General features: G+C 49.1%; 1 protein-coding gene across 10 annotated transcripts in view; it reads left to right on the forward strand.

Annotated features, from left to right (window-relative positions):
- Window positions 1-17,049, forward strand: part of SHANK2 (SH3 and multiple ankyrin repeat domains 2) — a 992,023-nt gene that overhangs the window by 200,704 nt on the left and 774,270 nt on the right. For all 10 annotated transcript variants that reach the window (XM_068260601.1, XM_068260604.1, XM_068260605.1 and 7 more), the window contains one exon: window positions 11,699-11,927. In XM_068260601.1, the coding sequence (XP_068116702.1) occupies window positions 11,724-11,927 (204 nt within the window). In that variant the 5' untranslated portion in view covers window positions 11,699-11,723. The remainder of the gene's footprint in view (window positions 1-11,698; window positions 11,928-17,049) is intronic.

A 17,049-nucleotide genomic window follows, 5' to 3' on the forward strand; every position in this document is an offset into this window, starting at 1 on the left:
TGGACTGGAGGTGTGTCTGGGTTGCAGGGTCAGATAAAGTCCTCTTTCAGACGATCGGCTAGAGGTGCATTCAAATAATGCAACCGAATGGGAGCGTTAGTAACGATGAGCGTATAAGCAGTTACTGCCCAATAACAAAAAACACTGCGTGTAGCATCCAGGGTAGGCTGCCGCCAGCATTCGGTGGGTGTCACCCCTCCTCCACCATTACTCACCTGGCCTTTTGACAAGGAGATGTGGTAAGTAGTCTTGGAAGAGATAGGAGAGAACCCCCTAGATACAAAGCAGGCCCTTGGCAGCTGCCTGACTTACCCTGTGTTTGATTCAACGCCAGTGTTTTGTTTCTTGCTAAAAATGATGCCTCTTTCTCTTCCTAGAAAGTTAGTTGGCATGTTAGGAGTATAAAAAAATATGAATACAGCACACTTTCTCTTCGATTGCTGTGATTAGGAAGTTTTAGAGATCACAAGGATGGGTCACATGATCAGAAATCACACTGACTGGGGAAATGTGCAGAGCGGGGGAAATGTGCAGGGTGGTGGAAATGTGCAGAGCGGGGGAAATGTGCAGAGCGGGGGAAATGTGCAAAGTGGAGGAAATGTGCAGGGCGGTGGAAATGTGCAGAGCGGGGGAAATGTGCAAAGTGGAGGAAATGTGCAGGGCGGTGGAAATGTGCAGGGCGGTGGAAATGTGCAGAGCTGGGGAAATGTGCAAAGTGGGGGAAATGTGCAGGGTGGGGGAAATGTGCAGGGTGGTAGAAATGTGCAGGGTGGTGGAAATTAGTGTTGGGCCGAACAGTTCGCCTGGCGAACCTCTCTGGGCCTCTTACTACTTCCGGGTCGCAATGACCCGGAGTAGTACGCCTGCGCTGCCCGGCGGAGCGCGTCCTAGATCGCGCTCCTGTTGCCGGGCACTCTCTGCGCATGAGCGTGACGTCACTCATGACGTCACGCACATGCGCAGAGAGTGCCTGGCAACGGGAGCGCGATCTAGGACGCGCTCCGCCGGGCAGCGCAGGCGTACTACTCCGGGTCATTGCGACCCGGAAGTAGTAAGAGGCCCATGGATTTAGAGATGTTCGCCGGCGAACGGTTCGGGAACCGTTCGCCACATCTCTAGTGGAAATGTGCAGGGTGGTGGAAATGTGCAGGGCGGGGGAAATGTGCAGGGCGGGGGAAATGTGCAGGGTGGTGGAAATGTGCAGAGCGGGGGAAATGTGCAGGGCGGGGGAAATGTGCAGAGCGGGGGAAATGTGCAGGGCGGTGGAAATGTGCAGAGCGGGGGAAATGTGCAGGGCGGTGGAAATGTGCAGAGCGGGGGAAATGTGCAAAGTGGCGGAAATGTGCAGGGCGGTGGAAATGTGCAGAGCTGGGGAAATGTGCAAAGTGGGGGAAATGTGCAGGGTGGTGGAAATTAGTGTTGGGCCGAACAGTTCGCCTGGCGAACCTCTCTGGGCCTCTTACTACTTCCGGGTCGCAATGACCCGGAGTAGTACGCCTGCGCTGCCCGGCGGAGCGCGTCCTAGATCGCGCTCCTGTTGCCGGGCACTCTCTGCGCATGAGCGTGACGTCACTCATGACGTCACGCACATGCGCAGAGAGTGCCCGGCAACGGGCCGGAAGTAGTAAGAGGCCCATGGATTTAGAGATGTTCGCCGGCGAACGGTTCGGGAACCGTTCGCCACATCTCTAGTGGAAATGTGCAGGGCGGGGGAAATGTGCAGGGCGGGGGAAATGTGCAGGGCGGGGGAAATGTGCAGGGCGGGGGAAATGTGCAGGGCGGGGGAAATGTGCAGGGTGGTGGAAATGTGCAGGGTGGTGGAAATGTGCAGGGCGGGGGAAATGTGCAGGGCGGGGGAAATGTGCAGGGCGGGGGAAATGTGCAGGGCGGGGGAAATGTGCAGGGCGGGGGAAATGTGCAGGGCGGTGGAAATGTGCAGGGCGGTGGAAATGTGCAGGGTGGTGGAAATGTGCAGGGTGGTGGAAATGTGCAGGGTGGTGGAAATGTGCAGGGTGGTGGAAATGTGCAGGGTGGTGGAAATGTGCAGGGTGGTGGAAATGTGCAGGGTGGTGGAAATGTGCAGGGCGGGGGAAATGTGCAGGGCGGTGGAAATGTGCAGGGCGGTGGAAATGTGCAGGGCGGTGGAAATGTGCAGGGCGGTGGAAATGTGCAGGGCGGGGGAAATGTGCAGGGCGGGGGAAATGTGCAGGGTGGTGGAAATGTGCAGAGCAGGGGAAATGTGCAAAGTGGGGGAAATGTGCAGGGTCAGGGAATTGTACAATGTAGGGGAATTTGGCAGGGGAATGTGCTACACAATGCTTGCCTGCTACTTCCTGGTTAGACGGAATTAGCTGTATGGGCGGGCTCTCATCTGTTCTGCATGCAGAGTGGGCGGAGCAGAGGCCCAGCTTTCTGCGCTGAAACTGCTCAGCTGGGACATTAGTCTTCCACACAGATAGGTCACATTTACCAGACATTTTCTTTATCTGCCGGAGAGAAAATGTTGTTGTTCTTTTAAATAACTGACTTTTATAGAAAACAATCACACCTCCTACACGGAACGTAGGTTGGGCTGCCCGGAACCGCGGTCCAGCGTGTAACGCTTTGTGTATATTGTGTATGGATATTGCCAGGTCTGGTTATCCGTCCCGTCTGCCTCGCTGCTAGCGCAGGAATCAGGTCATGTTTTATTTGGCTGATGAGCGCATTGATTAGTATTTATTGTAAAATATTGTAACATCCCTGTCCTGACGAGGAAGTGTGTGTCATTACATTGTTTGTGCTAAACAGACGGCTCTTGTTCTTACGAGGCCGCGTGTCAGAGGGAATATAGCGCGGCGTGTATGGAACGCTTCACTGCCGAGGACTGTCACGTAAAATAAACCATGTACTGCGTGCAAAGGCCATTTATCAGACTAATGTCACCCCTCTGTATGCTGACTGCTCTGTGATTGGGTCCAGCCCTCTGACTGAGTGACGTTTGTGTACTCCCATCATATAAAGCCTGCTACACACTTTCAATTATGTTTGGCCAATCACTGACCAAATTTACCACCTCCAAGTAGTATGAGGGTTTAGCTATACAATCTGCTCATAGCATTCAGTATCTGTTGACCACTATACTACAAGGAGGAAGTAAAATTGGTCAGTGATTGGCCAATCAAATCTCAGGAGTGATTTTTTTGAGTGTTTAGGGAGCGTGATAAATCGCTAGCGATTTCCCTAAACGCTCTGCCAATGTAAATGGATGGTGCAAATTCCACAGAAGCGATTGCGATTAGCAAAATCGCCATCGCAGGACATGCAGCATTTTGTTAGCGTTTGCGCTTCAATGTAAAGTATATAATCGCAGGCGTAATCGCTCATCACAGCTTGCACGGTGCAATTTTGCTAGCGGTTTAAGTTACTGTACATTGTAACAAAATTAAAAATAAGGACCAATCAGACTTTAAAACGCTAATCGCTACACAACCGCTGGCAAATTGATAACACTTTCTAAAATCGCTTCCCTAAAACGCTCATGAAATCGCTTAGAGACTGCTCATACAAAACGCTAGCGATTACGATTAGCGATAGCGTTTTGTAGTGGGTTCCAGGCCTGAAAGTGTGTACCAGGCTTAAAGCTGCAGTGACTAAATCGATCTGGGATTGGGATCGGGCTGTTGTCTTACATCTATGGAGTTTGACGCCATTGTTGTGTATTATAACTCCTCATCATGTAATAGGATCATTTTTATCAGCTTTCCTGCCTTTCTAATACTTGTTGTTTGTCTCATCGGGACAGAATTGTGGATAAAAAGCTGGGCTTGTTTACACTCAGAGGACAGCAGCCTGCATAGACTGGGTAGATCGCAGCTTGGTGAACATGTGATTGGATGCAGGGGGTGTGTTTTTTATATGAATACTGCACTTTATTAGGTTTTATGCATATTATTAGTAAAACTATTTGTGAGTCAAAATAAAGAGGACCTGCTCTGCATGCACCCGATAGCTAATTTGTCTTTGAGTTTAGTTTGTGTCCTGGACACCTAATGCTGGCAAAAGCCAAATTCAACACTTACAATGTTTCATGCATAATTCATTTAAAGGATACCCGAGGTGACATGACATGATGTGTATGTACAGTGCCTAGCACACAGATAACTATGCTGTGTTCCTGACTCAGACAGGAAGTGACTACAGTGTGACCCTCACTGATAATAAATTCCAACTATAAAACACATTCCTAGCAGGAAATGGCTTCTGAGAGCAAGAAAGAGATAAAAAGGGGAATTTCTTATCAGTGAGGGTCACACTGTAGTCACTTCCTGTCTGAGTCAGGACTGAGTCAGCCACTTACATACCTGATATTTAACTCTTTCCTGCAGAGAAAAAAAAAAGGAACACAGCCTAGTTATATGTGTGCTAGGCACTGTACATACCCATGTCTATCTCATCATGTCACACGTCACCTCAGGTATTCTTTAACCTCCCCGGCGTTCTATTGAGATCGCCAGGGAGGCTGCGGGAGGGTTTTTTTTTAATTAAAAAAAAACTATTTCATGCAGCCAACTGAAAGTTGGCTGCATGAAAGCCCACTAGAGGGCGCTCCGGAGGCGTTCTTCCGATCGCCTCCGGCGCCCATAATAAACAAGGAAGGCCGCAATGAGCGGCCTTCCTTGTTTTGCTTAGATCGTCGCCATGGCGACGAGCGGAGTGACGTCATGGACGTCAGCCGACGTCCTGACGTCAGCCGCCTCCGATCCAGCCCTTAGCGCTGGCCGGAACTTTTTGTTCCGGCTGCGCAGGGCTCAGGCGGCTAGGGGGGCCCTCTTTCGCCGCTGCTCGCGGCGAATCGCCGCAGAGCGGCGGCGATCAGGCAGCACACGCGGCTGGCAAAGTGCCGGCTGCGTGTGCTGCACTTTATTTGATAAAAATCGGCCCAGCAGGGCCTGAGCGGCAGCCTCCGGCGGTGATGGACGAGCTGAGCTCGTCCATACCGCTCAGGAGGTTAAAGTGGGAGTATACTCCATAAGCTAAAATTTCAGTAACTACTCCTATGGCTGGGACCCTCTATGGGTGCTTTGCAGAAGCGCAAAGTGCCCACGATTTGCATAATCGAGGAAATTTTGTGATTTTGCTACTGTAGCAACTGATGCGATCCCTATGGGATCGCTACCAATATGCTGCAAGCAGTATGGCACCACCCCCATAGGGATTCTCTGCCATAGTGCTTTGCTGTTCACCGGCGATCGGCAAGCATCGATAAAGCGCACCTAGTGGGTCTCAGCCCTTAGTTATATAAAAGAACATTTAAAAGCATTGCCACACATTCCTTGTGTGTAAAAACCTTTATTTTCTCTTTAGAGCGCAAGAGAAGATTTCCTATAATTGGACATTGTGAAATGTAATCATTGCTGGTTAAAGCTCTCTGAGGCATGCGTCTTCACTCTACCCCCTTCACCTGCTGAACAGATGCATCACCATGGCAACAGCTGAGTCATTTCAGCAGAGGGAGGGGACAGAGGGAAGACACATAGGCAGAGAGCTTCAGCCGACAATGATTGCATTTGAGGTAAGCAAGCTTCTCTTGCCCTGAATGCTTTCAAATATTATTTTATGTACAGTAACTAACTGTAGTTACTGAAATTTTAGTTTTCTGAGTATAATCCCACCTCAAAGAATCAACGTTTTGTGAGATCAATATAGGAAATGTGGCCTTAAATTTCAGTGATTTTTTATTTTATTTTAAGAGAGGAATTGCGGTGAGATATTAACCAATGTGTTCTCCTGTGAGATATTAAAGTGGACCTGAACTCTTGCATAGGACAGATGGAAACATAGAGAAATGTCCCCTGTATGTATTTAGCCTGTGTAATCCCCCCTCATTTGTGACTCATCACAAGTGTAATTTAATCTCTCAGCTGCGTCAACTGGCTGCCACGGCAAAGCAGCTAATTTGTAAGCACAGGATGATAACCCTCTGTCTGCTTCCATGAAAGCAGGAAGTATACACACTGCAGATTTATTGCAGAATTTGTATCAGCTGTAACAAATGTTTTTCTGTACAGGTTATTGTGCTGATGCTTATCTATCAGAGCAGAGAGGAAGTTCTGAGTTCCTATCCCCTTTAAGCAGCGCGTTCTGCAGTAAGTTGTTCGGAGAGTTCTCTTCTGTAGTCGGAGTCTCCTGTACTTCTCCGCTGTGTGAGGTTCCGCAGGTTAGAGACCTCCTGCTTTGTGCGGACGCGCTGACGCTCTGCTTTCTTCTCCGCTTTTATCTGCAGCGACTGTAGGCGTTAGGCGGGTGACCGTAGACCGCGAAATGAATAGCGCTGTTTTTTATCCTTGATAAATGTTTTGTCTGGCAGACACAGCTGGGCATTAACCCAGAATAGGGAACATCTCTTTCTGCATCAACGCCGCTTTATTTAATATATCACCATCAAAGCCACCTCCGATTGTATGTGCGGCAGCTATGTTTGTCTCAGACGATTAGACGAGGTGCGTTAGAGAATGGCGCTGTTACCTTCGCATCGCTCGGGTGGGTAATGTGGAGGCGATCGCTGAGTTTATTTATAGAATGTCACTGCTTAGCCTAATTCCGTGTGTTATTCGTGGCATAAGCCGCAATGTATACGTTATACGGATTTCTCGGCATTTCAGGGAATAAGCACTTTTCTGTACAGGTGTGCGGTCATCTAAACGGAGTCAATACCAGGGGCATGGCAGTAGGGGATGCACAGGCTGCAATCTTATTATGGCCCCTGCAGGGGCGGTGCTACCATATGGACAACCTTCGCAATTGCCCCAAGCTGGCTGCCGGGCCCTCCCCAGGTTTCCCCTCCCCCCCGGGACCCCTGCAGAGTTCTCAGCAGTGCAGTGACTCACCTGTCCCGGCTGGCGAGCTTCTCCATTACTCTGTGGCTCTGTGTTTTCCTGTCTCCACCCCTGCCGGCTGCCTCTTCTCAGTGTCCCGTCAGCATATTACATAATAGCATGCAATGGGGCATGGAGGAGAGGCGCCCCTATGAGGATGAAGATGGTAATGCACAGAGCCATGGACTGATGGAGGAACGCTGGGCAGGTGAGTCACTTTACTGCCAAATACTCTTTCAATGATGAAATGATACCCAGGCAGGAATTTGGCAGCAAAGAAGGGACCAGAGGTGCTACTTTGGGGGGGGGGGGGGGGGGGGGTTGTCAGGGCCCCCTCCCCCAGGTTAGTTCTGCCTGGGAGCCTCAGTGTAACTAGAACCGGCCCTGGGCCCTTGAACCTGACGCGTCCCACATGGGGCTCTCCTCTACTTAATGCATTTCTTCTTTTTTTGGTGCCGTAGTGGCATGCTTAAGGGCTCTTCCTCTAACACAGGTAACCAGGATTTGAATCCTCCTTGCTTGTACACAGAGAGGAAAAGCTGCGCATGAGCGGCCTTGTTCTACTGGGCATGCCCGGACATTAATCGCACATGCCCAGTGTAGATGTGTGTTTCTATGACTGGGAGCATGGCGGGGGAAACTTTGTTAGCCTCCATCTATATCGTTTGCTGTGAATTTTTAGTATTCTTTTTATTCTGCTTTAGGTCAGGATTAAAGGACCTCTGTCACGAAAAATCTTAAAATGTAAAATATATGTAAACACATATAAATATGAAGTACAGTGGGTTGCAAAAGTATTCGGCCCCCTTGAAGTTTTCCACATTTTGTCACATTACTGCCACAAACATGCATCAATTTTATTGGAATTCCACATGAAAGACCAATACAAAGTGCTGTCCATGTGAGAAGTGGAACGAAAATCATACATCATTCCAAACATTTTTTACAAATAAATAACTGCAAAGTGGGGTGTGCGTAATTATTCAGCCCCCTGAGTCAATACTTTGTAGAACCACCTTTTGCTGCGATTGGGGGATTCTCAGTATGGCCTTTAGCCATTATAAAGACACTCTCTCTGAAAATGATTTATAAAAAGATGCTGGCCAGCCACATTGCTCAGCGTACACTTTTGTGGCAGTTGGATGGAGCAACTACCATTCACTAAGTGCTTTTGAAAATAAAGAAGACTGAGAATCCCCCATGAGGAGATAGGCTAGTCCAAAACCTGTTGGTTCTGTCAGATTTCTACTACCTACTGTAAGTGACAGCAACATAGGAGAAAAGTCATTTATGGCTCATTTTACTCTGGAAAAAATGTGCCAGTACTTCTTATCGTTATATGTTTACGTATATTCAAAAATTTAAGATTTTTGTGACAGTGGACCTTTAAGGACTGTGCATTTGTAATGCAGCAGTGTACAGTGCATAGTAAACAGATTAATGATCAGGCTAAGTAGAGTTGAGTAGAGCTTTTATAGCACAACAGCTTTTAAGTGGCTTTGAGTCTGGGCTCTTATACTTCCTATGAAGCTAATGTCTTATGGTGCTGTGGCCAGAGCAGATGGAAGACAGGTGAATGAATCATAAATAATTTTCTTTTAATTTCTTTACGAGAAGCGATCAGATTTTCTTATAAAGGCCAGTCACAATTTGCATGATTAAACGGTTATTCAGAGGCTCGGTAATCAGACGGCAATTCATAATGCAGATATTCCCGATCTCTCTAATTCATACGAGACGTCTTGGCAATAATTACCATAATTCAAGCGCTCAGGCTGAGGCCCGCCTTTCGGTCGCCGGAGGCTTCGTGGAGCATTTTAGGTAAAAGTGATATGGAAATGTTTTGTGATAAGTGATATTAATTACCCGGTGCTCCAGCAATGAATAGATATGCATCAGTAATAACGCTCTCATTAATAAAAACACCTGGCAGGTGTCTTACAAGTTTAGAAAAGAGTAAATTCTTACAGCAATACTGGAGCCTGATAAGGATACAAGTCCAGTGAGCAGCAGCGATGTTTTGTAGACTTCGTCCATACGTGCGTTTTGGCGTAGCAATGGAAGATGAAGCAGCTGAGACCGCACCTTGAGGCATCTCTGATATTCACAGAGCAGCACTGTTTGTGGGGAGCTTAGGTGACAGCTGCACTGATTGTAAGCAGCAGCATGCTTTTTTTCTGTCTCATGCACAGCCCTTTGAAACACCTGTATGTGACATAACTAAGCGGTATTGTAACTTACTTTCAAATAAAACAAAAGTGTGCCTTCTTAAAACAGAAGGTATTTGCAATAATTCAGGTTGGTGTGACTCTATGAGGTCTCGCACAATACATCACTGCTGAATATCCAAATCCTCCTGTGTGTGTATTAGGCAGTGGTGCATTGTGGGAGTCATCATATGCTCACTCCAACCTGAATTATCACAAATGCCTTCTGTATTAAGAGGGCAAACTTCTGTTTTACATAACATTTTAGTAAGAGGGCTTTTTGGTCCTCTGTAGCCCCCTTACACACGCCTGGGAGTTCTGGTTCTCCTCGAGCTCACTGGGTGGTTTGTAACTGTCAAATAAAGGAAGGTTGAATAATTATATGGAGAATAAAGATATCCGAGGTGAACAGTGGTGGGGAAATGGAGTCCATACACTGGTGTGGGCATGTGTGCAGATCCCAATGTCAGCGACCTTTGACCCATCGGTCACTCTGCATGCGCGGTATGTCCATTCCAGCTTCTGTGAAGCACAAAGTGCCATCAGCTATACATCTGACTTCACATCTGTGCAGCCCATCCCAGCGGCGACGCCCGAAAGAGCGGGTACCAAACCTCAACGGGCGACATCAGCCAGAGGTGTGTGCGCACCGCACTGGTACTGCATGGACATGTTTATCTCATCACCCCAGTCAGGTCAGGTGCTTTCTACAGACTGTTTTGCAGTGAAAGTGATTAGTGGCGACTTACAGGTCCTGCTGAACGTTTGGACTGTGTAAATACCATTGTTTTCTGTGAGGTGAGTTTACATCACCCTGACTTCAAAAAATGCCTTCAATGGAAGTATGAGAGAAGCTGCCAGCGCAGAGCTTGTAGTGTCAGCCGACCTCTGTGACAACAATGGTGTTTACACAGTGCTCCTGGCATCTTACTATTTCCCTGGCATTTTACTAGCATTGTAGAGTGTGGCGGAGCCCTTAAAGTGGAGCTGAACTCTTGCACAGGACAGAAGGACAACGCAGAGAAATGCACCCTGTATGTATTTAGAGAGTTTAGCCTGTGTAATTCCCTCTCATCTCAGAATCCGAATCAATTATTTTGCCAAGTACAACGTGAGTGCGGAGCAGTGCTTTTCAGCACTGCTAGATTTTGGCGTAGCCGGCGCCTCCATAGACTATAATGGGAATCACTCCTATTGTAGCGCTCAGTGAGTAACGACGGCGCCGTCAGAAGGCGGAGCCGAGGTTGCTTAAAAACATAATAATTCGGCCTCCAGCAATCGCTGGAAGCCGAATTATTTCATTCCCCCACTATCCATGTCGGCCTGGAGGGGAAATAGTAATTAAATCGGCCGGGACTTGTGCAGAAGCAGGACCAGCCATATACCGCTGTAGCCTGCACCCAACTCTACCGACGCCGATTTCAAATGTACTTGTGTACCCGGAATTGATTTTGGCACAGACAGGGTTGGTGGTGGTACAGTAAGCATACATTGGGTACAGTAGATATACAGTATATACACAGTGCATGCTCTACCAGGAGTGGGAAGCACTAGCAGTGTAGTGCCTGTTTACTTTTTTTTTACTGTGCCCTTAGAAACAGTGCATACATATACAGACATTAGATATATACAGTAGTTACATGCATATACAAGGCATAGAGTAGAGTAAAAGGCATAGCTAGAGGGGTCCGTAAGAATGTACCCAGGAGAAAGGACCAGGGGGACATCCGCTGCCGTCTATGGCTCTCAAACGCTTCTCCAGCGATAATTTAAATCAGATGCCCCCAAGTCTGTCCTGGGGAAGAGAGAGAGGAGAGGACAGAAAGGAAGGATAGGACAAGAGCAGTGAAGAATGAGCACTGGGAGAAAGAAAGCAGTGAGAAATAAGACCCCCTAGGATTGCAGTGCAACCTAAACCATTCAATGGCCCGCTTGGCAGGCTGTGATGGACCTGCAGCTGCTGGTCAGTGACTAATCACCTGTGACTAATCAATCACCTGTGACTAATCACAACTGTAATTTTATCTCTCAGCTGTGTTAGCTGGCTGCCTCGGCAGAGCAGCTAATTTGTAAACACAGGATGTTAAACCTATGGCTGCTTCCACGAAAGCAGGGAGTAGACACACTGCAGATTCATTGCAGGATTTGTATCATCAGCAATAAATAGATGTTTTTCTAAGGTTAATATGCTGTTGCTTATCTTGTAGAGCAGAGAAGAAGTTCTGAGTTCAAGTTCGCCATAAGGGCGTTTCACACTGGATAATCCCTTACGATTTCCTCTACCTACAGAGTGGTCTTTGCAATACGATTAGCGCATGCTCTGATCATTCGCTGGGGTCCGTCTGCATTTGTGATTTCCAATGGAGGAGGAAAAAAATACATATTGCTGGATTCCGGGGAAATTACACACCACTGCGATTTGTAAATAGACAAAATGACTTGTGTACAGAAGCAGATAGGACACTTGTATAGGTAATAAAAAGTAGGACACCGCATTCTTATTGAATATTATGGCGGAGTCTTGTCCTGCTTTTCACGATGCATATTTGTGTTTTGAGCTTGGATAGGGTTTTGTGCTCTGCAGAGTTCTCCTTTAATAACCGCCACGCTCATGTGTTTCCCGCCTCTCTGCAGGTCTTTATGGTGAGAGACACAGAAGATGCCGCGTAGTCCCACCTCCAGTGAAGATGAGATGGCGCAGAGCTTCTCAGACTACTCAATGGAGTCCGAATCTGACAGCTCCAAGGAGGAGACCATCTATGACACCATCCGGGCCACAGCCCAGCGACCCACCAGCAGGCTGGAGGACATTCAGACCAACACCATGGTCATCCGGATCGTGATCCCAGACCTGCAGCAAACGGTGAGTGTGAGCTCTGGGGGTGAGCCGGGAGAGTCAGTGTAAGGGGATGTTACCAAGGCGCGGGAGTCACAAACTTACCTCATGAATTCTCACCCTACGTACACATCCAATCTTGGCCAATATTACCACTTCCATGTAGAATGAGAGTTCACCTTTACAATCTGTTTATACTACAGTAGAGTCTTGGTAATCGGGCACCAGCTTGGTTTGGCTAATGCCAGAAAAGTGAGCTTTCTGGCTGCGTGAGACTCTGTCCCCTCCCAGAAGTTACTACAGGAAGCCATGTGCCACACCCCCTCCCATAAGTTACTAGTACTACAGGAAGCCATGTGCCACGCCCCCTCCCATAAGTTACTAGTACTACAGGAAGCCATGTGCCACGCCCCCTCCCAGAAGTTACTAGTACTACAGGAAGCCATGTGCCACGCCCCCTCCCATAAGTTACTAGTACTACAGGAAGCCATGTGCCACGCCCCCTGTCAGGAACCGGCACGCCTGCGTATACGGTTCCCGACTGCAGGTTTGACCAGATCGAGAGGGGAAGCAGCCTTATTCAAGCTAAAAACAAGGCTGGGACCCCTCAAACACTTCTCACTGCCACCACTAGCTGTTGCTAGACACGTCCACTCTGCTGTCGAGTGCTCAGCACGCAATCCGCGTTTTCGTACTCAGGTCAGCTTTGCGCTTTAGGCTGAATACAAGAACGCCACGCACACATACACAGTTGCAATCTTACACTGTAGTGAAGCAAAACCACTAACAGTTGTTCCGAACGATACTGTTAGCCACTCCACCACTCTTGTGTCGAGCGCAGAAGTGCCCCATACACACAATGCAATTACAATCTTATACGGTAGTGTTGCTCAGTCATACAATCAGGCATGGACTTATACACCGTTACACTTCAGTCTCTTCTAGGCTATGAGTGTTAGTTTAGTACAGCAGAAGTCAAACATATTAAATAACGATTTAATATTCCAGGAAAAAAAGTGGAACAATGCAGAAAATAATATATACAAAAGATTACAAAACAAAGTAAAAAGTTACAAAGATAAAAGTTACGATACACACAAGGATATTTGCATAAAAAATAAAACGGGAATCAAAACGTTACCAACTTGAAGGTCTAAACGTCGTTTGCGGAAGAACGCAGCTTCTGGTCAGACCAGGATAGCCCTAGCATTTGTTCCCCTCCCAGAGGTTACTACAGGAAGCCATGTGCCTCGCCCCCTCCCAGAGGTTACTACAGGAAGCCATGTGCCTCGCCCCCTCCCAGAGGTTACTACAGGAAGCCATGTGCCGCGCCCCCTCCCAGAAGTTACTACAGGAAGCCATGTGCCACACCCCTTCCCAGAAGTTACTACAGGAAGCCACATGCTTCGCCCCCTCCCAGAGGTTACTACAGGAAACCATGTGCTTCGCCCCCTCCCAGAAGTTACTACAGGAAGCCATGTGCCACGCCCCCTCCCAGAGGTTATACAGGAAGCCATGTGCCACGCCCCCTCCCAGTAGTTACTACAGGAAGCCATGTGCCACGCCCCCTCACAGAAGTTACTACAGGAAGCCATGTGCCACGCCCCCTCACAGAAGTTACTACAGGAAGCCATGTGCAACGCCCCCTCCCAGAAGTTACTACAGGAAGCCATGTGCAACACCCCCTCCCAGAGGTTACTACAGGAAGCCATGTGCTACGCCCCCTCCCAGAAGTTACTACAGGGAGCCATGTGCCACGCTCCCTCCCAGAGGTTACTACAGGAAGCCATGTGCCTCGCCCCCTCCCAGAATTTACTACAGGAAGCCATGTGCCACGCCCCCTCCCAGAGGTTACTACAGGGAGCCAGGTGCCACGCCCCCTCCCAGAGGTTACTACAGGAATCCATGTGCTTCACCCCCTCCCAGAGGTTACTACAGGAAGCCACGTGCCACACCCCCACCCAGAAGTTACTACAGGAAGCCATGTGCCTCAACTCCTCCCAGAAGTTACTACAGGAAGCCATGTGCTGTGCCTCGCCCCCTCCCAGAAGTTACTACAGGGAGCCATGTGCCACGCCCCCTCCCAGAAGTTACTACAGGAGGCCATCTGCCACGCCCCCCTCCCAGAAGTTACTACAGCAAGCCATGTGCCACGCCCCCTCCCAGAGGTTACTACAGGAAGCCATGTGCCTCGCCCCCTCCCAGAAGTTACTACAGGAAGCCATGTGCCACGTCCCCTCCCAGAAGTTACTACAGGAAGTCATGTGCCCCGCCCCCTCCCAGAGGTTACTTCAGGAAGCCATATGCCTCTCTCCCTCCCAGAAGTTACTACAGGAAGCCACGTGCCACGCCCCCTCCCAGAAGTTACTACAGGAAGTCATATGCCTCGCCCCCTCCCAGAGGTTACTACAGGAAGCCATGTGCCTCGCTCCCTCCCAGAAGTTACTACAGGAAGCCATGTGCTGTGCCTCGCCCCCTCCCAGAAGTTACTACAGGAAGCCATGTGCCACGAACCCCTCCCAGAAGTTACTACAGGAAGCCATGTGCAACACCCCCTCCCAGAGGTTACTACAGGAAGCCATGTGCCACTCCCCCTCCCAGAAGTTACTACAGGGAGCCATGTGCCACGCCCCCTCCCAGAAGTTACTACAGGAAGCCATGTGCCACTCCCCCTCCCAGAAGTTACTACAGGAAGCTATGTGCCACTCCCCCTCCCAGAAGTTACTACAGGAAGCCATGTGCCACACCCTCTCCCAGAGGTTACTACAGGAAGCCATGTGCCACTCCCCCTTCCAGAAGTTACTACAGGAAGCCATGTGCTACGCCCTCTCCTATAGGTTACTACAGAAAGCCACGTGCCTCGCCCCCTCCCAGAAGTTACTACAGGAAGCCATGTGCTGTGCCTCACCCCCTCCCAGAAGTTACTACAGGGAGCCATGTGCCACGCCCCCTCCCAGAGGTTACTACAGGAAGCCATGTGCCACACACCCTCCCAGAAGTTACTACAGAGAGCCATGTGCTGTGCCTTGCCCCCTCCCAGAAGTTACTACAGGGAGCCATGTGCCACGCCCAGGGCCGGATTTGTACTTTTTACCGCCCAAGGCCAACTATACCATCTGTATGGTTGTTATCTCTGTGTGCCCCAATTAGAATTCGCTTTACTTTCCATCATTGGTGCCACAGACAATGGCTATTTTAGTAATACGTGTATAGATTAGAAGTTATGTTTTTAAATTTTATGTTATGCTTGCCATCTCATTAATGATGGACCCGTTGCATCACCATGAGAGTTAGGCTGATGTGTACCTGCAGGATAGAGCTTGCAGGTCTTGCAGGGATGACACAAGTACAGGAAAGAGAGTTCAAAGGTTAAATCTGTTCTTGTAGATAGGGATGACTGCATAGAACAGCTTTCCTGCCCCTCACTGAGCCGCCCCTAAACTTCTGGTGCCCTAGGCCATGGCCTATGTGGCCTTGCCAGAAATCCGGCCCTGGCCACGCCCCCTCCCAGAAGTTACTACAGGAAGCCATGTGCCACTCCCCCTCCCAGAAGTTACTACAGGGAGCCATGTGCCACGCCCCCTCCCAGACCTTACTACAGTAAGCCATGTGCCACGCCCCATCCCAGAGGTTACTACAGGAAGCCAAGTGCCACGCCCCCTTCCAGAAGTTACTACAGGAAGCCATGTGCTGTGCCTCGCCCCCTCCCAGAAGTTACTACAGGAATCCATGTGCCTCGCCCCCTCCCAGAGGTTACTACAGGAAACTATGTGCCTCGACCCCTCCCAGAAGTTACTACAGGAAGCCATGTGCCACGCCCCCTCCCAGAGGTTACTACAGGAAGCCATGTGCCACACCCCCTCCCAGAGGTTACTACGGGAAACCACGTGCCACTCCCCCTCCCAGAAGTTACTACAGGAAGCCATGTGCCACGCCCCTTCCCAGAAGTTACTACAGGAAGCCATGTGCCTCGCCCCCTCCCAGAAGTTACTACAGGAAGCCATGTGCCACGCCCCCTTCCAGAGGTTACTACAGGAAGCCATGTGCCACGCCCCCTCCCAGAGGTTACTACAGGAAGCCACGTGCCACGCCCCCTCCCAGAGGTCACTACAGGAAGCCACGTGCCACTCCAATAAGATTTCAGCCTGGCTCCAGCAAATTTAGGCCGGTTTTATACCTGAGGGAAGCATTGCGGTGCGATCCTCTGCCCACCTCGTATCTCATCGCAATGCCCAAAAGTAGATTCATATGACCCTGCAGCAGAGTTCGCCATTAAGGTTGTATGCACAGCGCTGGACACATGTACATCAATAATTAGGAAACTAGCGGGTTGTTACACTTTAACACACGTTAATGTAATGCAGATGTGCTGACCTGAAGTGAGCGGGATCTGCAGGCTGACATTAATTTCCCACACGTAAGCGTGCGTGTTTACTGTGTCCATTGCGTATACTCTGTGCCCAGCATGTGAGCGCTGCACAACAAAGCATGGAAGGCCCAGAGCTAGGCAAACATGGGCCAAATACAGCTCAGTACCATGCCCATCAATCCATCCCGACTGGAATTCTATTGGCTAGTGGCCAATCCATACTCTACACTGCAAACTCCGGCTCAGTAGATTTCAGCTAAACTGTTTACTGCCATCCACTTACACAGCAATTATATGCATAGAATAGCGATCACAGTAATCCTCCATAATTGGTTATTACAGACCACATAGGGGAAGACAGCATTTGTCTTTTTGTGGCTGAGAGGAGTCTGTCACCCTCCCAATTAGCCACTGTAAGTATCTGTTAACCAATTTATAAAAAGAACAGATAGGGACGAGCACTATGCCCGATGTGTTTCGTGAAGGTAAACTTCACTTCCTCAGGAGGTGTCTTGCCCTGAATCGGGTAAATAAGCTATACGTGAAAATAAGAAGATTACCTGTATTACAGGTCTGATGAGCATTAATCTCAATGCGTTTGCCATCAATTGCACAAGTACCACAGATCAATTGAATCTTCCAAGATGTTGCATGTACATTCTAGCGTTGGCTTTTGTTCAGGGTTACATATTCCTTTAGGGCAGTGGTGGCAAACCTATGGCATGCGTGCCGGAGGTGGTACTCTGTGCCCTCTCTGTGGGCATGTGTGGTGCTGGCTTA

Source organism: Hyperolius riggenbachi, chromosome 11 (genome assembly GCF_040937935.1).
Source record: "Hyperolius riggenbachi isolate aHypRig1 chromosome 11, aHypRig1.pri, whole genome shotgun sequence".
NCBI lineage: Eukaryota > Metazoa > Chordata > Amphibia > Anura > Hyperoliidae > Hyperolius > Hyperolius riggenbachi.